This window comes from Phodopus roborovskii, unplaced genomic scaffold (assembly GCF_943737965.1).
Source record: "Phodopus roborovskii unplaced genomic scaffold, PHOROB, whole genome shotgun sequence".
Taxonomy (NCBI): Eukaryota; Metazoa; Chordata; class Mammalia; order Rodentia; family Cricetidae; genus Phodopus; species Phodopus roborovskii.
Window position 1 is genome coordinate 18,106,686 of NW_026125281.1, and position 19,027 is coordinate 18,125,712.

Here is a 19,027-nt window from a genome sequence, read left to right on the forward strand (position 1 = left end):
CTATGACTGAGGGCAGGAATCTGGAGGCAGGGACTAAACCAGAGATTATGGAGGAATGCTGCTCACTGGCTTGCTGCTTTCTTCCACAATCCACAGCGCGCTGGGCCCTCCCATAGCAATCATCAATCAAGAGAATTCCCCTACAGACTTATGCATAGGTCAGTCTGATGGAGGCTCTCAGTTGAGGTTCCTTCCCAGATAAATCTAGCTTGTGCCATGTTGGCAAGCCAATGAGGACAGTATTACATTGAAAGAGTGGTAGACGCTAAAGAGAGTGACAGGAAATTTTGAGAAAAACCAGTAATGTGATATTAGGGAAGCAAAAGAAAGGAGTGTGTAAAAAGGGCTTTTAAGCCAGCAGCATGAGGAGACATGACAGGGCGGGGCCGGGGTGGGGCCTCAGGAGTGAGTGTGCATGGGCCCTGGAAACATGAGTGCTGCTGCTGACATAGACTAGGTCCTTGGCAATCAGGGTCGAAGCATGTTAGGGATAGTATCAAGTTCAAGTTCAAGAAAGCCACGGTGGGTATCTATTCATAAGAGCTTCATGGAGGTAGGGATGGAGGGCTCGTCTGGTGGATAATGGGCACTTGTGTTATCATCTGTCTTAAGGTAGAAGTTTAACTGTTGCAGGTAAATGAGCAGATTCTTTCCCAGTAATTTTAGTAGATGAAACACCTGCTGTCTGTAGTACTTTTTAGAAAATATATATTCATTAAAATGTATTTGTAAATTGGGATTGGTTCACACTGAATATTGTTTTCTTCATAACTAAATAGTTTAACTTTTGTGTTCAAACTTGCAGTTTGAGGGTTGGAAATGATAGCATTCCTCAATCCCTGTCACCTGTGAGGATTGGTGACAGTCCTGTTCCAGGCATTGGGAAGGGCAAAATTACCATTAACAAGATACATCTGCCTGGAATAATAGCCTTTACCCTCATCTTTGCTTCTCATAGTCGTTGACAGGAAGCCTGGGCATAAGGACATTAGATGGTTACCTGCATTCTTAGACTGAGGGTGGTGGCTTTGAACCCAGGTCTGTGTTTCCCACATTACAGATGTATTGTCACTTCTTTATTAAGACATTCCTGGAATATTGTGTGTGTGGTTGCTTGTACCTACCCTTACCCAAGGCTTTCCAGATACTTTTTGTGTAGGTGTTGTAGCTGTGGAGCTGCCACCTCTGCCTGCTTTCTCATGTTGTCATCACCCACCTGACTGTTTAACCCCTGCATCTCCATTCCCTTTCTCAAATCCATGCCATTCTTATTTCAGTTGCGTCTACTGTGTCTGCGGTTTCTGAGTGATTTTATCATCATCAACTATTGTGTGTTATTTTGTCTCCTCCCTCTTATTTGTTTTTCCCACACCCTGACTTTAGTGCAGAAGGTTGCCTGCATGCAGGTCTTGCTCAATAATCAAGAGTTGCTTTCCCAAGGCCTGAGAACTAATGGGGACTAATGGGTCAGCCCCAGTAGGTTGATTGCCTGACCTTCTCTCTTTTTTTTGCCCCCTTTTAATCTTCTCCTGCTGTTCCCGACTCTTTGTTGATGGAAAGAGATGTCTTTCCATCCCCATTTCCTTTAGGATAATGATTCTATAACCTCTGAAAGTGAAAGTAACTTTATCTCCAAAGTCTGTTGTGCCTGTCTCTAACAAAAGGCTTTTGAACATTGCACAAAACACAGTATGGGAAATGGATGAGAGATTGTTTACAGAAATTTTGAACAGTTTTACCAGGGAAGAACTTATTTGACTGACCCACCTGACCCAGAACAGCATTTAAAACTATAAACAGGTAATGTCAACTTATAGGATGTGAACTTACATCCACATGTTGCTCCCGACATCTATTGGCTATCTGTTGTATAAGCTGGCTTTCTGACAGTTGACTACTCTCTTCAAGTGATCACCACAGCATGTATATACACACATACATTACTCTGGGTCAGGGACGTGGAAAAATGTATAACTTAAGGTTAAAGCTATGCATTTAGCATAGGTTGTAAAAGGCGATTGCACGAGAAATCCAAGGGATAGTGAGGTTGGTTATACTGTTCTTTTATGGGCAGGTTAAACTTAAACAAGCAGAGTACACAGTAAGATAGCAGAGGTTAAGTATATAGTCTTAGATGTCAAGGCATATTATTAACTAGATTACAAGGTCTGGAAAAAGTTTATTCTCTTTGAATGCAAGAGATCTTTTCAGAAATATATGTTAATACAGTCTGTTCCTTACATAGTGTCTTATCTTGAAATTTCCCTGGTCATAATTGTAACCAGATTTTACTTCAGTATTGCTGACTTACTATCATTATATATTAAAGTTTTCTTTTTGAGTACTTTAGATTTAAATATTGCTGGGCATGGTAGTACGTGCCTTTAATTCCAGCTCACAGGAGGCAGAGGCAGGCAGAGCTCTTTGAGTTTGAGGCCAGCCTGGTCTACAGAGTGAGTGAGTTCCAGGACACTCAGGGCAACACAGAGAAACTGTCTCAAAAGACCCCCCCCAAAAAAAACCAAACCAAAACAACAACAACAACAAAAACTTAAATACATACTTTAAAAATGGTTACTGTATAAAGGTAGAATTTTTGTGCTGATAAATATAGGGACTAGTTCTTTTTTTTTTAATTTATTTTTCATCCTAACCACAGTTCCTCTCCCTCTCCCCTCCCACTCCCCCCCCACATTCCTTGTACACCCCCCATCTGTTTCTAATCAGAAAAGGGCAGGCTTCCCATGGATATCAACCAAACATGGCACATCAAGTTGCAGTAAGACTAAGCACCTCCCCTTGTACTAAGGCTGGGTAAGGCAAGCCAGTATGAGGAATAGGGTCCCAGAGGCCAGCAGAAGAGTCAGAGACAGCCCCTGCTCCCACTGGTAGGAGTCCCACATGAAGACCAAGCCAAACAACTGTAATTCCTGTGTAGAGGGCCTAGGCAGTCCCGTGCAGCTCCCTGGTTGTTGTTTCAGTCTCTGTGAGCCCCTGGCCTCTATAGTCCTTTCTCCCTCTCTTCAACAGGGTTCACCAAGCTCTGCCTAATGTTTGGTGGTGGGTCTCTGCATCCGTTTCCATTAGTTGCTAATGAAGACTCTCTGATGACAGTTGGGCTAGGCACCAATCTGGAGTTCAGAATGCCTGGCTTCTGGTGGAGTGGGAGGCAATAAAGTGATGGGGAGGAGGGGCTCTTGGGGCATAGGCAGGGCAGGGACTATTTATTTTCTTAAAGTAAAATTGTAAGTTTGAGCTGGGCATTGATGGCACATGCCTTTAATCCCAGCACTCAGGAGGCAGCAGCAGGTGAATCTGTGTGAGTTCCGAGGCCAGCCTGGACTGCAGAGCTAGTTCTAGGACAGTCTCCAAAGCAATACAGAGAAACCCTGTCTCAAAAAACAAACAAACAAAAAAACAAAACAAACCAAAAAAATTATAACTTTGAAGCTTTATGCAGTAATAAAAGAAGTTATCTAATCTACTTGAAATGGTTAGTAGGAGTTATTTACCTTTATGTCATGTTAAGTGAGAGCATATGTATGTAACAAGTTATAGACATAAAATAAAAGTTGTTTATTAAATGCAAAAAGAAAATATAGGCTTGTCCAAGAGGGATCAAGTACATCACAGAAAAACCCACAGAAGCAACTAAAGTATAGTTCCAGAATTAGAAGGACTCAAGGGTCCAGTATTCTGGCAGCTCAGCTTACTGCTGTGTCCCTAGTTAGGTTTGGGGAGGAAAGCTTGGCTGTGTATCCTGTGGTGGACAAGGAAACATACACCTGCTTCTTTGCTGCAGGAAAGGGCATGCGCCCTGATTATGGCATTTTATGCATTATTTTTTTTTTGTTGATTTTTCTTTACCCCACTTTCTCCCCTTCCTCCCTCTCCTGTATGCTTCTACACTGATACAACTGTTTTCTTTTGTCATGTGTGTTCTATCACTCTTCCTCAAAGCATTTCTGTCTCCTGTCTTCTGATTTCATGACATGTATGAGACTCATACCTACATGTTTATACATACATAAATTGGAAGCTAGGATATACATAGGAGGGAACACATGAAGTATTTATCTTTCTGAGTATGGGTTACTTTACTTTTTCAGATGAATCTATTTTTATGAAAGTTTTAATTTCTTTGCTGCTAAATAAAATAATATTGTATAGATTTAGCAAATTTGAATTTTCCATTTCCTTGCTATTGTGGATAGAGCAGAAATAGTCTCTGGTAGGAGGTAGAGAACTTTGAATCTATCCTCAGTAATGTGGCTGAGTCATACAGTGGTTCTGCTTCTGAGAAGCTTCCTTACTGAGTTGTTAGTGGTTATATCTGTTTCACACGCCCACCAACCCTCCCTCCTCACTCCCATTTGTCATCCCTGTTTGTTTGTTTGTTTGTTTTGATGAAAGCCATTGCACTTGGAGTAACAATCTTAGAATACTTTAATTTGCATTTTCTTTGTGACTGTAAAAATGTAGACCACTTTAAAAATATCAATTGTCCATTTGTATGTCATTTTATACCCTGGAATTTTACTGATGTGTGGTAGAACTAAGCAGTGAGTCTATGTAGTCCTGTACTTTTAATTTCTGCTTCAGTGTCATTTCTCATTGTGGACCTAAGTTGTTTTCATCTTTAATTTTCGTAGGTTATATATGTCTAGGCCTTTATTCATTCATTTGTGCATTCCATTTTACTTTATTGTTTGCTTTATATTTTCAAAGTTCTTCCTAAGATTTCTTTCCATTTCACTGAAATCTGTAGTAATGGCCCCCTTTATGCCTAATTTCTTAGTTTGGACTTTCTCTTTCCTTTGGTCAGTTTGGCCAGGGATTTGACAATCTTGATTCTTATTTTTCTTCCTCTCCAAAGAGCCTCCTCTTCTCTTTATATAATTATTCTTTTATTCTCCATTTTATTAATTCCTGCTCTGATCTTCCTGTCCTTCCTATCTATTGCTTTTAGATTTGGGTTCTTGTTTTTGTAGGAACTTGAGGTACATCCTTAAGTTACTTATTTAAGGACTTTTTTAGTTTGTATTATAGATTTTATAGCTGTTAATTTTCCTCTTAGAACTGCCTTATCAATTTTCTAAGGGTTGATTTTGTTTCTGATTGACTTGCCATCTTCAGTTCATGTTTATATAATGATAAAATCAGTATATTTAGTTTATTACCTTAAACATGTTTTTGTGGTATAAAAATCCTTCTGGCTTTTAAAGTACACAGTTTTGTCTATTAAGATTTCTAGAGACTATTTTGGTATAATTAGGCTTTTTTCAGAATCATTGCCTTTTTACTTTTCTGGCTTACCTCTTTAGGGATTCTGCTAATCCTTTAATCTTTGAAGTTGGAGCTACTAGGAAAAGAAATAACTATGGATTATGAAAATTTATTTAAGAAAATAGTGAGGCTTCATGTTAAGAGGTTCTTAAGCCCTTCATTCTCATAGCTTTACACTAATATATCTCTGCTCACGAGAGCTGGGTACTGTAGTATGAAATAGAACTGTGAATGGTAAAATGAAACAGGATTGAGTACAGACAGTTCTCATCACTAACTAGTTATCTGAAGCTTATGACAGTTATCATTGCCATCATCTAATAGATACTCACCTCCAAAAATAGGGACTTATCTGCATCCTTTATGGATATTTCTGTGAAGAGAAAGAAAATGTGCAACAGGATGGGTGATGAGGGGTACATCATTAGCTTCAGCTAGGTGGATCAAGAGGTTATACTGGGCAACATAGTGAGACTGTCTCCAAAGACGTAGAGACAAATCTGAGTTAAGCAATTAGGCCAGTACTTAGTATATAGCAGGTGATGATGTGATGTTTAAACTTCTTTTCCTGGGATGAGACTTTAAAATATTGTAGAAATATTCTTTGACTGTACCGTACATACTTTTTGAATTTAAACAGTCCTAGAAATTTGCTTTGTGTTTAGTGTTTAAAATTGGTACAATCCCTGGAGAGATAGCTCAGCAGTTAGGGCACTGGCTGCTCTTCTAGAAGACCTGGATTTGATTCTCACATCCACATGGTGGCTTACAACATTCATAACTTAAGTTCCAGAGGATCCAACAACTTCTTCTGGCCTCCACAGGCACCAGGCACACATAGTATACAGACTTATATGTAGGTAAAACACCCACACTCATAGTATCTTCAAGTTTTCTTTTTTTAAAGAACAAAATTCCTTTAAGCAACTAAGTATACTGTGAAGGTATGACACTTAATTTTGACATAGTGAAGGCATTTCTGTTATGAGGGTTCATATAACCTGGGCCTCTTGAAGCCTCAAAAGTAGAACCCCAGTAGCTCATCTCACCATATTTAATCACAGCCATATAGGAACAAAAAATTTTCCAGTATTTCTTATCTGATATAACGTCTTATGGAATGTATGTTGTATTGTGTTGTGTCTGTTTCTTCTGGGTTGGGCATGTCCCTTGCTATTTTGAAATTAGAGTAGTTAAGAACAACCCACAGGAGACCCTCATGGGAAGACCTATTAACATGCCCTTGTACAGGATGGAGGTAGGGAGTATTGCTCAGAAGGCTCAGATGCTTTCATGAGATCCTGCCATGTTCTAATCCCTCCCCAAATCCTGAACAACAAAAACTCAGCAGACAGGAAAGGAAGCATTGATAGATTGATTTTTCTTCTTTTAAGAAAGGATCTGTGCCTGATGGCAAATGGGCACAGGAAAGGAGCAAAGAGAAAGCTGTGTGTGAGCTTCTCAGAACAATTCGCCTTTGCTGTATTTTAGTACTCTCTTACTTTGCTACAGTCAGCTGGCTGGGGTCCTTTACTCTCCTCACATGGGAATTGGGGGGCAAGTGAGGAGAAGTTTTTGTCACCCTTGGTTTCTGGCAGCAGTTGGTGGCAACCACAAATAGCTGCAAGCATCAGCACATGACACTTCATGTTGCGGCTTTGAATTGTGCTATGGAACATTTAGTCCCATGGTGGTGTTAAACTCTTGTGCAGCCAAGGAAGTTGGAGTTCTTAGCCCACTCCCTGAGCCACAAGTGCCCTAGATCCTTGACCTAGAATTCTGTCAACAGCTAGGACCTTTAGTTTCTTGTCCTTCACACTCAACAGACGACTTCTGTTCTTTAGCTTCAATTCTCAAGCCTCTCTTGCCTTCTTTTTACTTCTGTTTTTCTTAGTTGTTTCTGCCACTCCTGGGCCACTACCTGGCTACTTTACAGAATATTGCAGTACTTGACTGCTGCAGCTCCCTTCTTTCATGTTGTTTCATGAGCTAAGCTTACATGACCGAAGAGATCAAAAGCAGACAGAATGTCACTTGAGAATTATTGAGCCTAATATTGCACTACCAGTGTCATTCAGGAAGGTGCCGATCCCAAAGTGATCCAACAACCACCATACAGGGTGTTTTGTGGGGGGTAAAGAACACACCCACACATTCTGTCTCAGTGGTTTCTATGTGTGATTTTAAGCTATACACATATTGTAGGTACATGCTCAATTTCTTTTCTCATGTATAACCTAAAAATGACTTATGTAGCTCAAGCTGGTTTTGAACTCAGTCTTTCTGCCTCAGCCTACTGAGTGCTGTGATTGCAGGCTGTACCTCCATGACCAAACTGTTAGATTTCTAAAGGATCTAAACAGTTTGGAGACCATCAGTCTAAGTCACTTGTCCCATCTGTAGAATGAGAAAACTGTTCCTTAGCCCTTGTGCTAGCTGTGAATTCAATCCTGTGGTCTTTGTCTAGGTTTAAGGCATAGTAGAGTATGTTTCTGTGAAGAGAGTTCTGACTCTTGATCTTATTGTCAGGGTTTATTTTCATTGCCCTTGTGTTCACTTCAGGTTATACATGAGTATATTTTCTAACACTAAGAAATTTGTTTTTCCTGTATGAAGCCCCTTGGAATCATAGGTTTGTTGCTAAACTGAGATTGCAGATGTAGTAGTAAGTTCTTCATGTAAGCAGAAGTCATCCGTCCCAATGACATTTTGGGAAGATTACTATCTGTGTGAGCCATAACTTTTTGTATGTGGAAATAAGTAGCATTCATGTAGCACGTAAGCTTTTGAAAGATGGAAAAGTATAGGTTCAAGGGGTTATTTTATTAATAAGTTTTGATTCTTGACAGTGATTCTCTGTATTGAAGTTCTAATTTGCCATACTATCATGTTCTTGTTTTCTAGGGAATATCTTGGCAAACAGCTCCAGTCAGAGCAGCCTCAGACTGCTGCTGCCCGGAGCTGAGCTGACCTCTCAGCTTTTCTGCACCTCTGATGGACCACTGGAGTGAGAACCTCAGTCCTTAGGGTCAAAAATGAATAGTTTTTAATTTAATGATCATTTCTGTTGTATAGCTTTCACAATGGTAATTCCTGGGGGAATAAAGGTGTTTGCTTGTTAAGTTGTATAAAAGTAGGTGCTGTCTGTATCTAGGGAAATGTTACTGTTACTTACACTGCTTATAATTTCTGTATTTATTGTTTTCTGGAAATAAATATAATTAAAGGATTCTCACTCCAAATATGTTCTTTCATTTTGGTTATTTCTTATGTGGACTTTTAATAAAAGGATTTTATTATTCTATTTCATATCAAAATTAGGAGAATTGTTCCCAAGTAATGATGGGAAGTAAATGTTTTGAAATGATCATTGTTTCTCTCTCTCTCTCTCTCTCTCTCTCTCTCTCTCTCTCTCTCTCTCTCTCTCCCTCTCTCTGCCTCTCTCCATCCCTCCATCCTTCCCTCCCTCTCTCCACCTATATGGCATTTCATCACGTAATAAAATGTATGTCCTGAGAAATAACATCTTTAGGCAATTAGTTATTGTGCAAACATCACATTTTCACTTGCATGGTCAAAATAAGTCTCTTGACCTGGCTTCTTGTTGCAATGGAGACAGTGAAAGATGATAATAAGTAGAAGGAATATACTTTAATATAGTGACAAAAATAGCAAATAAATAGGTACTATTGTTGTTTGCTAACCACTATCAGTTTTGTGTACTGTACATAATTGTGTTGCAATTTTACACTACTATGAGTCAGCATTTCACTCTTGTTATGGGGCATCATAGGTGAGCAAGGCCATGTGCTGTATTAATCAAGACAGCTATAACATCTCTCTGTGTAAGACATTTTAGCTCCATTGTGATTTTATGGGATTATCATGTATATGCAGTCTGTTACACAATAAATGACCATGTAATTAATCTGATTGAATTTTTGTTAGACTTTGCATATTTTATTTCTTTTAGACTATAAAAAGATGTTTGGTTTTTTAGCAAGCTAAACTATAAGATAAAACTCATTACATTGAAGTTGAACAAGGTAAACCAACAGAAAAGAGCTTAAAAGTAAGCACAAGACTCAGAGACCTACTCTTTGAAATACTCAGGTGTTGCTGGTGTTTCTTGTCCCACCAGGTCCTGCCACCCTTCAGCTCCAAATAAACATACAAACACTATATTAGTTATAAAACTGTTGGCTGGTGGCTTGGACTTCTTATTGGCTAGCTCTGTCTTAATTACTAACCCATTTCTATTAATCTGTGGATTTCCACGTGGTCTTGGCTTACTGGAGATTGCCTGGCATATCTCTTCCTGGGCTCTACATGACAACTCCATCTGCCTATGTTTCCCAGAATTCTCCTTATCCCCTAGCCCTGCCTATACTTCTTGCCTGGCTAGTCAGCCAATCAGTGTTTTATTCATCAAACGAGAGACATCAGCCAATGTCTAGGGCTTCTTATTAGCCAGCTTTGTCTTAATTATTAACCTATAACTACTGATCTGTGTATTTCTGTGTGGCCTTATCTTACAGGAGAACGCTTGTTGCATCCTATCTCCCTGGTCTCTACATGTTGTCTCTGCTTACCTTTCCCAGAATTCTTGTCTCCAAGCCCAACCCATCTTCCTGCCTCTATTGGCCAAACTGTTATATTCATCAACCAGTATGAGTAATGTACATACAGAAAGATATTCCCCATCACCCAGGAGTTCCGTAAAAGCACTAAACTGAAAGCTATACTATATACACAAAAGACCTGGTCAAACACACAGGCCCTGCGCTTGTTGCTTCAGTCTCCATGAATGCATATGATCTGTGCTTAGTTGATTCAGAGAGCCTTTTTCTCCTGGTGTCTTCCATCCCCTCTGGCTCTTACATTCTTTTTGCTTTCTCTTCCTTGGGGTTCTCTGAGCTCTAAGGACTGAGTGTTCTAAGGGGGTCTATCTGTCAGTTTCTCTCTGTGTGTGTGTGTGTGTGTGTGTGTAATGTCCAGCTGTGGGTCTCTCTGTTCCCATCTACTGTGAGAGGAAGCTTCTTTGATGATGGCTGAATAAGGCACTGATCTGTGAGTACAGCAGAGTAGACTATCATTAATTTTATCATTACTTTTATTTATTTTTTTTTTAGACTAGCAGTTTTTTTTTTCTAGGTCTCTAGGCTATCTAGTTATTGATTCTTGGTCACCCAAGCAGTGTTGATTATGGATGGATTTCATCTCATGTATTGTGCCTTAAATCAAATCACAAGTTTTATGCCACCCCTTGGCATATTTTGTAGGCAGAACAGCATTGTAGATCAAAGAGTTTGTGACTGGGTTGTTTGTCTTTTGATAGCCTACTGAGTAACTTCCCATACCAAAGACACTAGAACATAGGGGTGAAGTTTGTATTTAGGCAGCCAGCTTAACATCTCCATGTTCAATTAATATGTGGATGCAATGGAGCCTTATTGTCAGTTTGTGGAGAGCAACTTATTATCTTGGCAACAGCCTATGTTGCTTGGGAATTTCCATGGTACCCTTTTGGCCAACAACTCAATTGAATGTAACTCAGTCCTAGTACTGGAAGCTTTCTTTAGAAACAAGAGATGGCCCGTTGGGACTCTCTCTCTCCCATTATTTGGAGACTTCCATTAGGATTGCCTTCATGTATTTTGGGAAGGTCCCACTTCACTAGGTTTCCCTATAACCCCTCAAACGCTTCTCAATTCTTGCTGTCTCCTTGCATTCCCTTTCTATCTGGGATCCTCCCATTTTTCCAGTCTCCCTTCCCCCAGTACACCCATAAACCCTATTTCCTCCACTCAGAGAGGTCTACAGCTCCCCCCCCCCAGCTCTTCTATATCTAACCTCTCTGGGTCTACAGGTTATAGCTTGGTTATCATTTGCTTAGCAGATAATATCCACATACAAGTGAATATGTACCATATTTTTCTGGGTGTGGGTGGGTTAACTCAGGATGATTTTCTGCTTCTACATATTTCATTTAGTCATTTTTTAAACAACTGAATAATATTTCATTTTGTAAATGTAGTACATTTTCCCCCTCAGTGTAGTATTTTTACTGATTATTTGGGAGTTTCACATAATATACTGCAATTACATTCCCTTACCAGTCTTCCCAAGTCAACATGCCTACCCTTGTGATGCCCCCCCAAAAGAAAAAAAAATACCAAGTTGAATTTGTGTTGCCATGTATATTCATTGGAGTATGGTCAAATACACAGGTACTTCATTTTCTTTATCCATTGTTCTGTTGAGTGACATTAGGTTGTTTGCAGTTTCTAGCTATTAAAAATAGAAGAGCAATAAACATGATTGAGCAGATGTACTTGTGAGAGGGGGATCATCATTTGGATATATGCCCAACTTGAGGTTGGGCATCCAACTTGAGCTGGATCTTGAGGTAGATTGATTACCATCTTTCTGAGAAACCTCCACACTGATTTTTGTAGTGGCTGTACAAGTTTGTACTTCCAGCAACAATAGGTGAGTGTTTCCCTTATTCTACATCCTCAGTAGCGTGAGCTGTCACTTGTGTTACTGATCTTAGCCATTCTGACAGGTGTAAGATGAAATCTCAAAGTATCAATTTGTATTTTTCCCTGATGGCTAAGGATGTTGATTATTTAAGTGTTTCTCGGCAATTTGAGTTTTGTCTATAGAGAATTCTCTGCTCATATGTGGATCCCATTTTTAAAATATGATTATTTTGTTTTTGGAATTCTTTATATTTTTTGGATGTTAGTCCTCTATTGGATGTGGAGTTGGTAAAAATAATTTTCCATTCTGTAGGCTGCTGCTTTGTCCAAATGATAGTGACCTTGGACTTACAGAAGCTTTTCAGTTTCATAAGGTCACATATGTTGCTGTTCTTAGTGTCTGTGCTGATGATCCTCCATTCAGAAAGGGTGTGTGTGTGCGTGCGCATGTGCACACACATACACACTTTGCATGCCATTAAGTTCAAGGCTATTTCCCATTTTCTTTTCTACCAGGTTCAGTGGATCTGATGGATTTGATTTTGTGTTGAGGTCTCTGGTCCATTTGGAATTGAGTTTGTGCAGGGTGTTAGTATGGATCTGTTCATTTTCTTCTAATTCCAAGTGCCAACATTCAGCTAGACCAGCACCATTTGTTGAAGATGCTGTCTTTTTTTTTCAATGGATATTTCTGGTTTCTTTATCAAAAAACAGTAGTAGTTTCAGTAGGTGTGTAGATTTATGTCTGGGTGTTCAATTTGATACCATTGATCAACCTGTCATTTTTAATGACAGTTCCATACAGTTTTTATTAGTATAGCTTTGTAGTACAGCTTGAAATCAAGGATGGTGATACCTCTGGAAATTCTTTTTATTGTACAGGATTGTTTCAGCCATTCTGGTTTTTTTTTCATATGAAATTAAGTATTGATTGTTTTTTCAAGGCCCTTTGGGACTCTCTCCCATTATTTGGAGACTTGTTGGGTATTGTGTTGAATCTATAGATTTCTTTTAGTAAGATGGACATCTTACTACATTAATTCTAGTGATCAATGCACATGGGAGAGTTTTCCATCTTCAGATATCTTCAGTTTCTTTTTTCAAGAACTTGAAGTTTCTGTCACACAAGTCTTTCACTTACTTGGTTAGAATTACTTTATGATATATTATTTAAGGATATTGTGGGATGTGTCAATTCCCTGAGTTCTTCCTCTGTCCATTTGTTATTTGTATGTAGGATGGCTGCTGATTTTTGTGAGTTAATTTTATATCCAGCCACTTTGCTGAAGATGTTTATCAGCCATAAGAGTTCCCCAATGGACTGATTCAGACCCCCTGAATATGGGTCTCAGCTAGAAGGTCTGAGCAGTCTAAGGGACCTCAGACAGTGGAACCAGGATGTATTCCTGGTTCACAAAAGGACCTTGTGGACACATCCCCCATAGAGGGATACTCCCTTAACCTAGAGACAGGAGATAAGTCCCTACTTCAAATGACTTGACAGATTTACATGACCCCACCTGGATGGCATAGCCCTACATGTGGAATTGGGGTGGGGGGATGGGAGTGGAGGGTGGTCATGGTACATGTGAGTGGGGAGAGAGGGTAAGTAGGAGGGAGGGAGAGGGAACTGGGTTTGGCATGTAAAATAAAAAAATAATAATAAATAAATAAAAAGAGTTCCCCAATGGAATTTTTAGGATCATTTATGTATACTACATATCATATACAAGTAAAGATAAGTTAACTTCTTTCATTTAAACTTGTATTCCCTTGGTCTTCCTCACTTGTCTTATTGCTCTAGCTAGGATTTCCAGTATTACATTGGATAGATATGGAAAAAGTAGACAACCTTATCCTGTTCCCGATTTTAGTGGAACTGCTTTGTATTTATCTCCATTTAAGTTGATATTGGCTATGGGGATTGCTGTAAACTGCCTTTATTATGTTTAGCTATGTCCTTGGCGTTTATCATGAAGGGGTGTTAAATTTGTCAAAGGCCTTTTTTGCATCTAATGAGATGATCTTATGAGTTTTGTCTTTCATTTTGTTTATATGGTAGATTACATGTATTGATTTTCATACATTGAACCATCCCTGCATCTCTGGGATGAAGCTACTTGATCATGGTGGATGATCTTTTTGATGTGTTCTTGAATTCAGTTTGCAGGTATTTACTGATTACACCTGTACCCTATAGGAAATTGGTCTGTAATTCTCTTTCTTCTTTCAGGTTTTATGTGTTTAGGTGTCATGGTACCTGGGGACTCGTAATTTGAATTGGGCAATTTTCCATCCCCCCATGCCCCCCTTCCGTGTGTGTGTGTGTGTGTGTGTGTGTGTGTGTGTGAGAGAGAGAGAGAGAGAGAGAGAGAGATGGAATATTTTGAGGAGTATTGACATTAACTCTTTGAAAATCTGGTAGAATTCTGTTCTAAAACTATCTGGACCTGGTCTTTTTTGTTTGGGAGACTTCTGATGACTGCTGCTTTACTAGGGGTTATATATTTGTTTAAATTACTTATCTGATCTTGATTTAAGTTTAATGAGTGATACATGCTGAGAAAATTATCCATTTCTTTTCTGTTTTCCAACTTGGAGTACAGGTTTTTAGCATCTTACAAAAAAATCTGAGCCTTTTTTTTTGAGACAAGGTCTCACTACATACTTCTGGGTGACCTGAAACTTTCTATTTTGACAAAGTTGGTAATAAACCCACAGAAATCTGTGTGCCTCAGCATTCCCTGCCTTTCAGTTTTTATTCTCATCAGTGAATGTCTTTGAGTCTTGTTTTTAAAATTACCATCTTTTTCCCTCTGCATGGTGAGTTGTTGAAAAAATATTCTGAGAATATTTTCTAGGTAAGTTTTGTTTCCTATAAAAGGACATTCATTAATGTCTCCTGTTAGTAATCAAAAATTGTTTCATTTTGTTCACACACATCTTGTGGGCTTGTGTTACTCATGATTTTCCTTAAAAGGCTCTTTTATATTTACTAGAATATCAGTGTTCTCATCAAACCCAGTATGTTTGAAATCTTAAAATTATTAAAATTACTTAGGTAGAGATAGTTATAATATTACACAATGTTCAGTCTACATTGGCAATAGATCATGTTAATGTATTTACTAGGTTTTTGAAACAGTGTCTCTGATTATGAGAGACACTGAAGGCTTTGGAATATCATAAGAACATGTTGACTCTTTGTCACAAGTTTTGGGTTTTTGTTTGTTTTTTGTTTTTTTGATATTATAGTTACACATTTCTCTTACCCCCTTCCCTCACTTCCAATTCTCCCATATATCTCCTCCTTGTTCTCTTTCAAATTCGTTTCTATGTTTTATTAGTTGTAATTACATGCATATATGCTTAATCTGTATAGGGTTACTTGTATGTATGTGTTCAGGGATGATCACTTGGTACTGGATAACCAACTGGTGTGCTCTTCCCTGAGGAGCACTCTTATCTCCCACTCAGTGTTGTTTAGTTGCTTGTTCTTTCTGTAGGGTTGAGGCTTCCTGATCTTTCTCCACCTACTTTAGCATCTCTATTGTTCACGTCCAGCTTATGTGTAGGCAGCATGTTAGTGGGACTATGAGTAGAGCTTCTGTTTGTCACAATTTTTAGTTTCATTGTGCATAGCCTAGAGTTCTGAACTAGAAACCACGTGGAGATGATTTGAAGTAACTGGGAACAGTACATCTGTGCCATCATACTCTACTTTTAAAAATTAAAATTAAGTCTCTCAAGGCACCCCTTCCCTTCCTCAAGCCTTACACTTTCATTTCCTTGTTTAATGTTTTTAATATTCAGTGATTAAATCCACAAGATGTAATATTTATATGTTCAATTAAACTTGGATATACTGCACTTAGTGCATGCTTGTAAACCTAATCAGGTGCTTGGGTAGCAGAGCAAATTTTATCTGATACTATAGAATGGATAATTTATTTCAACGGTATAAACATAGCTTAGACAAAAGAACCATTAACGACTGGTTTCATTTTCTCTGTGCTTGTGTAACACAGTAGGTTCCCCTTCTGTGAATGTAAAGATTATAAGCACAGTGAAGACATGAAGAAGAGGTTTATTACTTGGGATTGGCTGTCAGAGCTCCACAGATGAGGCAAGGGAGCTTTACTAGGATAGATGCATAGTCCTCATGGGTTGCAGGTGTTAGAGTACTCTTAGTTACCAGTAATGCATTGGGGTCATATTGGGAGAGAAGTAAAAGCCTTCCCCTGGCATCATTTAACCAAGAGAGAGGTCATATTCGAATTATCTACTTCCTGCTCCCTGTGTCTTCTGCCCACTGTCTGGTATATGAGTCTGAACATGTGCCTTCCTGAAACTAGAAGGGATGTAAAGACCAGTCCTGCACTGCCTAGGAGTCGCCTTGTCAAGACTCTGTGCTGAGACATTGTCCTTACTGCGCCATGGTCCTCTGCACTGGTACCTCTCAACAGGTCCTGGTTGGATACTGACCCACAGACAACAAGCAGAACAACCGTCTTGTCAGGGGCCCTTGCGGGTGAACAGTCACAGCTTAACCAATCCTCTCTTCAGAGACATTGGCACGTGAGACTTAGCTGAAAGCAGTAGGCTATGAGACTGATATAAGAGGAGATACAAGAGATGCATCGACAGAAAGGCAATAAAAACCATAAGCAGAAATCTTCAAGGTAAAGAGAAGCAAAGAGGGGAAGTAGAGGGGTATAGAGGAATGAAGTCATATGCCTGGTGGAAAGCCACATGCATGTCTCAGAGAATCACACCAGATGCATGTCTCAGAACACCGCAGCTGTGGAGAATCACACCACTGCTCTATGGGCTGTGACTCAAGGAAGGCTGTTTCTGTAGAGGTCCTCTCTTGCCCTCCTGACTTCTTCAGTTGATTTTAGTTGTTCTCCCAGACTGGGTTCACCTGAAGAAGTCTGAAACATGCTGAAAGACACAGGTTGACCTTGTGTAGCCTCGGCCTACACTGGGTAGATGAGAAAGTGCCAGAACTGAGTCTTAAGGTGGAAGAAGTACAAGCTTGTCTGGGGAAACCAAGATGGCGTGGATCACATGCAGACAGGAGGTCAGGCTGGTGTTGAAGGTAAGGGAATTCAGAACCTTTCTGAGTAAAGAGCGCATAGTCCTTAAGGCCATCTAGGTAACATGTTAATGTGCCTTGAAGGTGTGTTTGGGTATGTTTGAGTTACCTTATCATGGTTTTTTTTAATTGCTACTATCTTGGGAGATATTTTGGTCATTGTGAAAATATACTTGGCCTCTCTCCCTCATATGGCCTAAAAGGGGTCATCTGTCCCCTCCCTCTTCAGTTCCCATGTATCCCTGCGTAAGTGCAACAGTGATTTCAAGCAACAGTGTCCATGGAAGTCTGTCTTCCAAGTGGCAATTGGGCTGCTGTAGAGGATTTTTCAGGGTCTAGTAATTCAATCTATTCTAGTTATTTCTTTAGCCTCTTCACTGTATGGACTGGTGCTTTGATACGATATTATTCTTTATTTTGAATTATATTCTTTATTTTATAACTTTTCAAATATAAAAACAAAACAAAAGTAAGCACATGGAGTTACTATTTGTCTCTGCTTGGGTACACACTGGCTTAATTGTTGGTATTTATAATATATTTTAATATTTGACAGTAGCTTTTGACAATTTTTTCCTTAAACATTTTTTTTGGGGGGAGGAGAGCTTCTTAGAAGAAGCTTTAATAACTTTTCTGATCTTAAAAAATCCTGTATTAATATGATTTATGTCATCTATACACTGATTTGGGAAGCTTTCATGTTATTATTTGACTGAACTAAGCGTGTAACATCTTGAGGTAAGCCACAGTGATACACTGATTATCTCTAGCTGAAATTGAAAGACCCGCAGAGCGTGGACCTTCACGCTCCCACTCAGGAAAGGTGACACCCCAAATCACTCACGAGAAGCGGTCTCGAGGCAAATAGCATAAGGAATTTTTATTCCAAGTGCACTAGGGTCCATAGTCATACGCCACGCAGGGGTAGAGGACTGAGGACCTCTAGTGCAGAATTGAGATGGCTTTTATAGGATTTACAAACTCATTTGAGTATTTCAGAAAGGGCCATTTGGCATGACTTTACTACATACAACGAGACATAAAGATTCTTTGAAAAGTGGCCTTCGTTACTACAGAATGGTAATTACAGCTGTGGCGAGTCTAAGTAGCAAACTGTAGAGTAACCCTTACCATCACTAACTTAGATCCCACATATATTTCTTGGTACTATCCCCAGAGTGTGCTACTCTATTTCAGATGGCCTCATGTCCTGTCATTCCTTCACAAATGTACTTTCTTTGTCTAGAGTATTAAAACATCATGCCTTGGCCAGTTCTCAGACTTCACTCTCTTGAGAAGAAAGTTGTTTGTCCTAGTGCTTCTATTTATGTGAAAGACACAATTTGAAGAGAAAAATGGTTATTTCACCTTACAGTTGTAGTCTGTCATGAGGAGAAGTCAGGTCAGAAGGTCAAAGCAGGAACCTAGAGGTCGGAACTGAAGTAGAAACCATGGAGGAATGCTGCTTGTTGGCTTGCTTTTCATGGCTTGTTTAGCCTGCCTACTTTTATAACCCAGGACCACTTGCTCAGGGATGGCATCACCCACAGCCACCAGGACCATTCCACACATCAATCACTAATCAAGAAAATGCCCCATAGACTTGCCTGCAGCCTAATCTGATAGAAGAGCTTTCTCAACTCAGGTTCCTCTTCCCAGGTAACTCCAGCTTGTATCAAGTTGACAAAAAACTAGCCAGGAAAATTGACCCTTTGTCATCTTGGCATACTAACACATTACTAGTAAACCATAACCCTTTCTTTCTTGTTTATCCCCAAGTTCTTATATTAATATCAATGGTATAATATGTGACATTTTTTTGACTTTTGAAAGTCCCAGTATCTTTAACAATTCAAATGCTTTAAATGTTCAGTCTCTGTGGTACCGTAAAAAGCTATAAAAACATTCCCAAGTATCTCTAAAAATCCAAAGTCTTCTAACTGTAGGCTCTTGTAAAATTAAAAATAAAGCAAAAACAAAAACAAACAAACCACAGCTCCCAGTGCCAGCAGTAAAGGTACCCCACCATGTTCAAAAGCCAACGGCTAAAGTGTCTGCTTTAATTTCAGCCATGTTGATTAGCTGATAAGACACATGTGGCCAGAAAAAGAGAGATACAGTAAAGACCGATTCAGAAGGAAAAAGAAAAACCTCAAAT

General features: G+C 39.3%; 1 protein-coding gene across 2 annotated transcripts in view; it reads left to right on the forward strand.

Annotated features, from left to right (window-relative positions):
- The window catches only part of Atp6v1h (ATPase H+ transporting V1 subunit H), a 71,008-nt gene extending 62,480 nt beyond the window's left edge, over positions 1–8,528 (forward strand). For both annotated transcript variants that reach the window (XM_051197752.1, XM_051197761.1), the window contains one exon: positions 8,191–8,528. In XM_051197752.1, coding sequence (XP_051053709.1) covers positions 8,191–8,251 — 61 coding nt within the window. In that variant the 3' untranslated portion in view covers positions 8,252–8,528. The remainder of the gene's footprint in view (positions 1–8,190) is intronic.
- Positions 8,529–19,027: the final 10,499 nt, after the last annotated feature.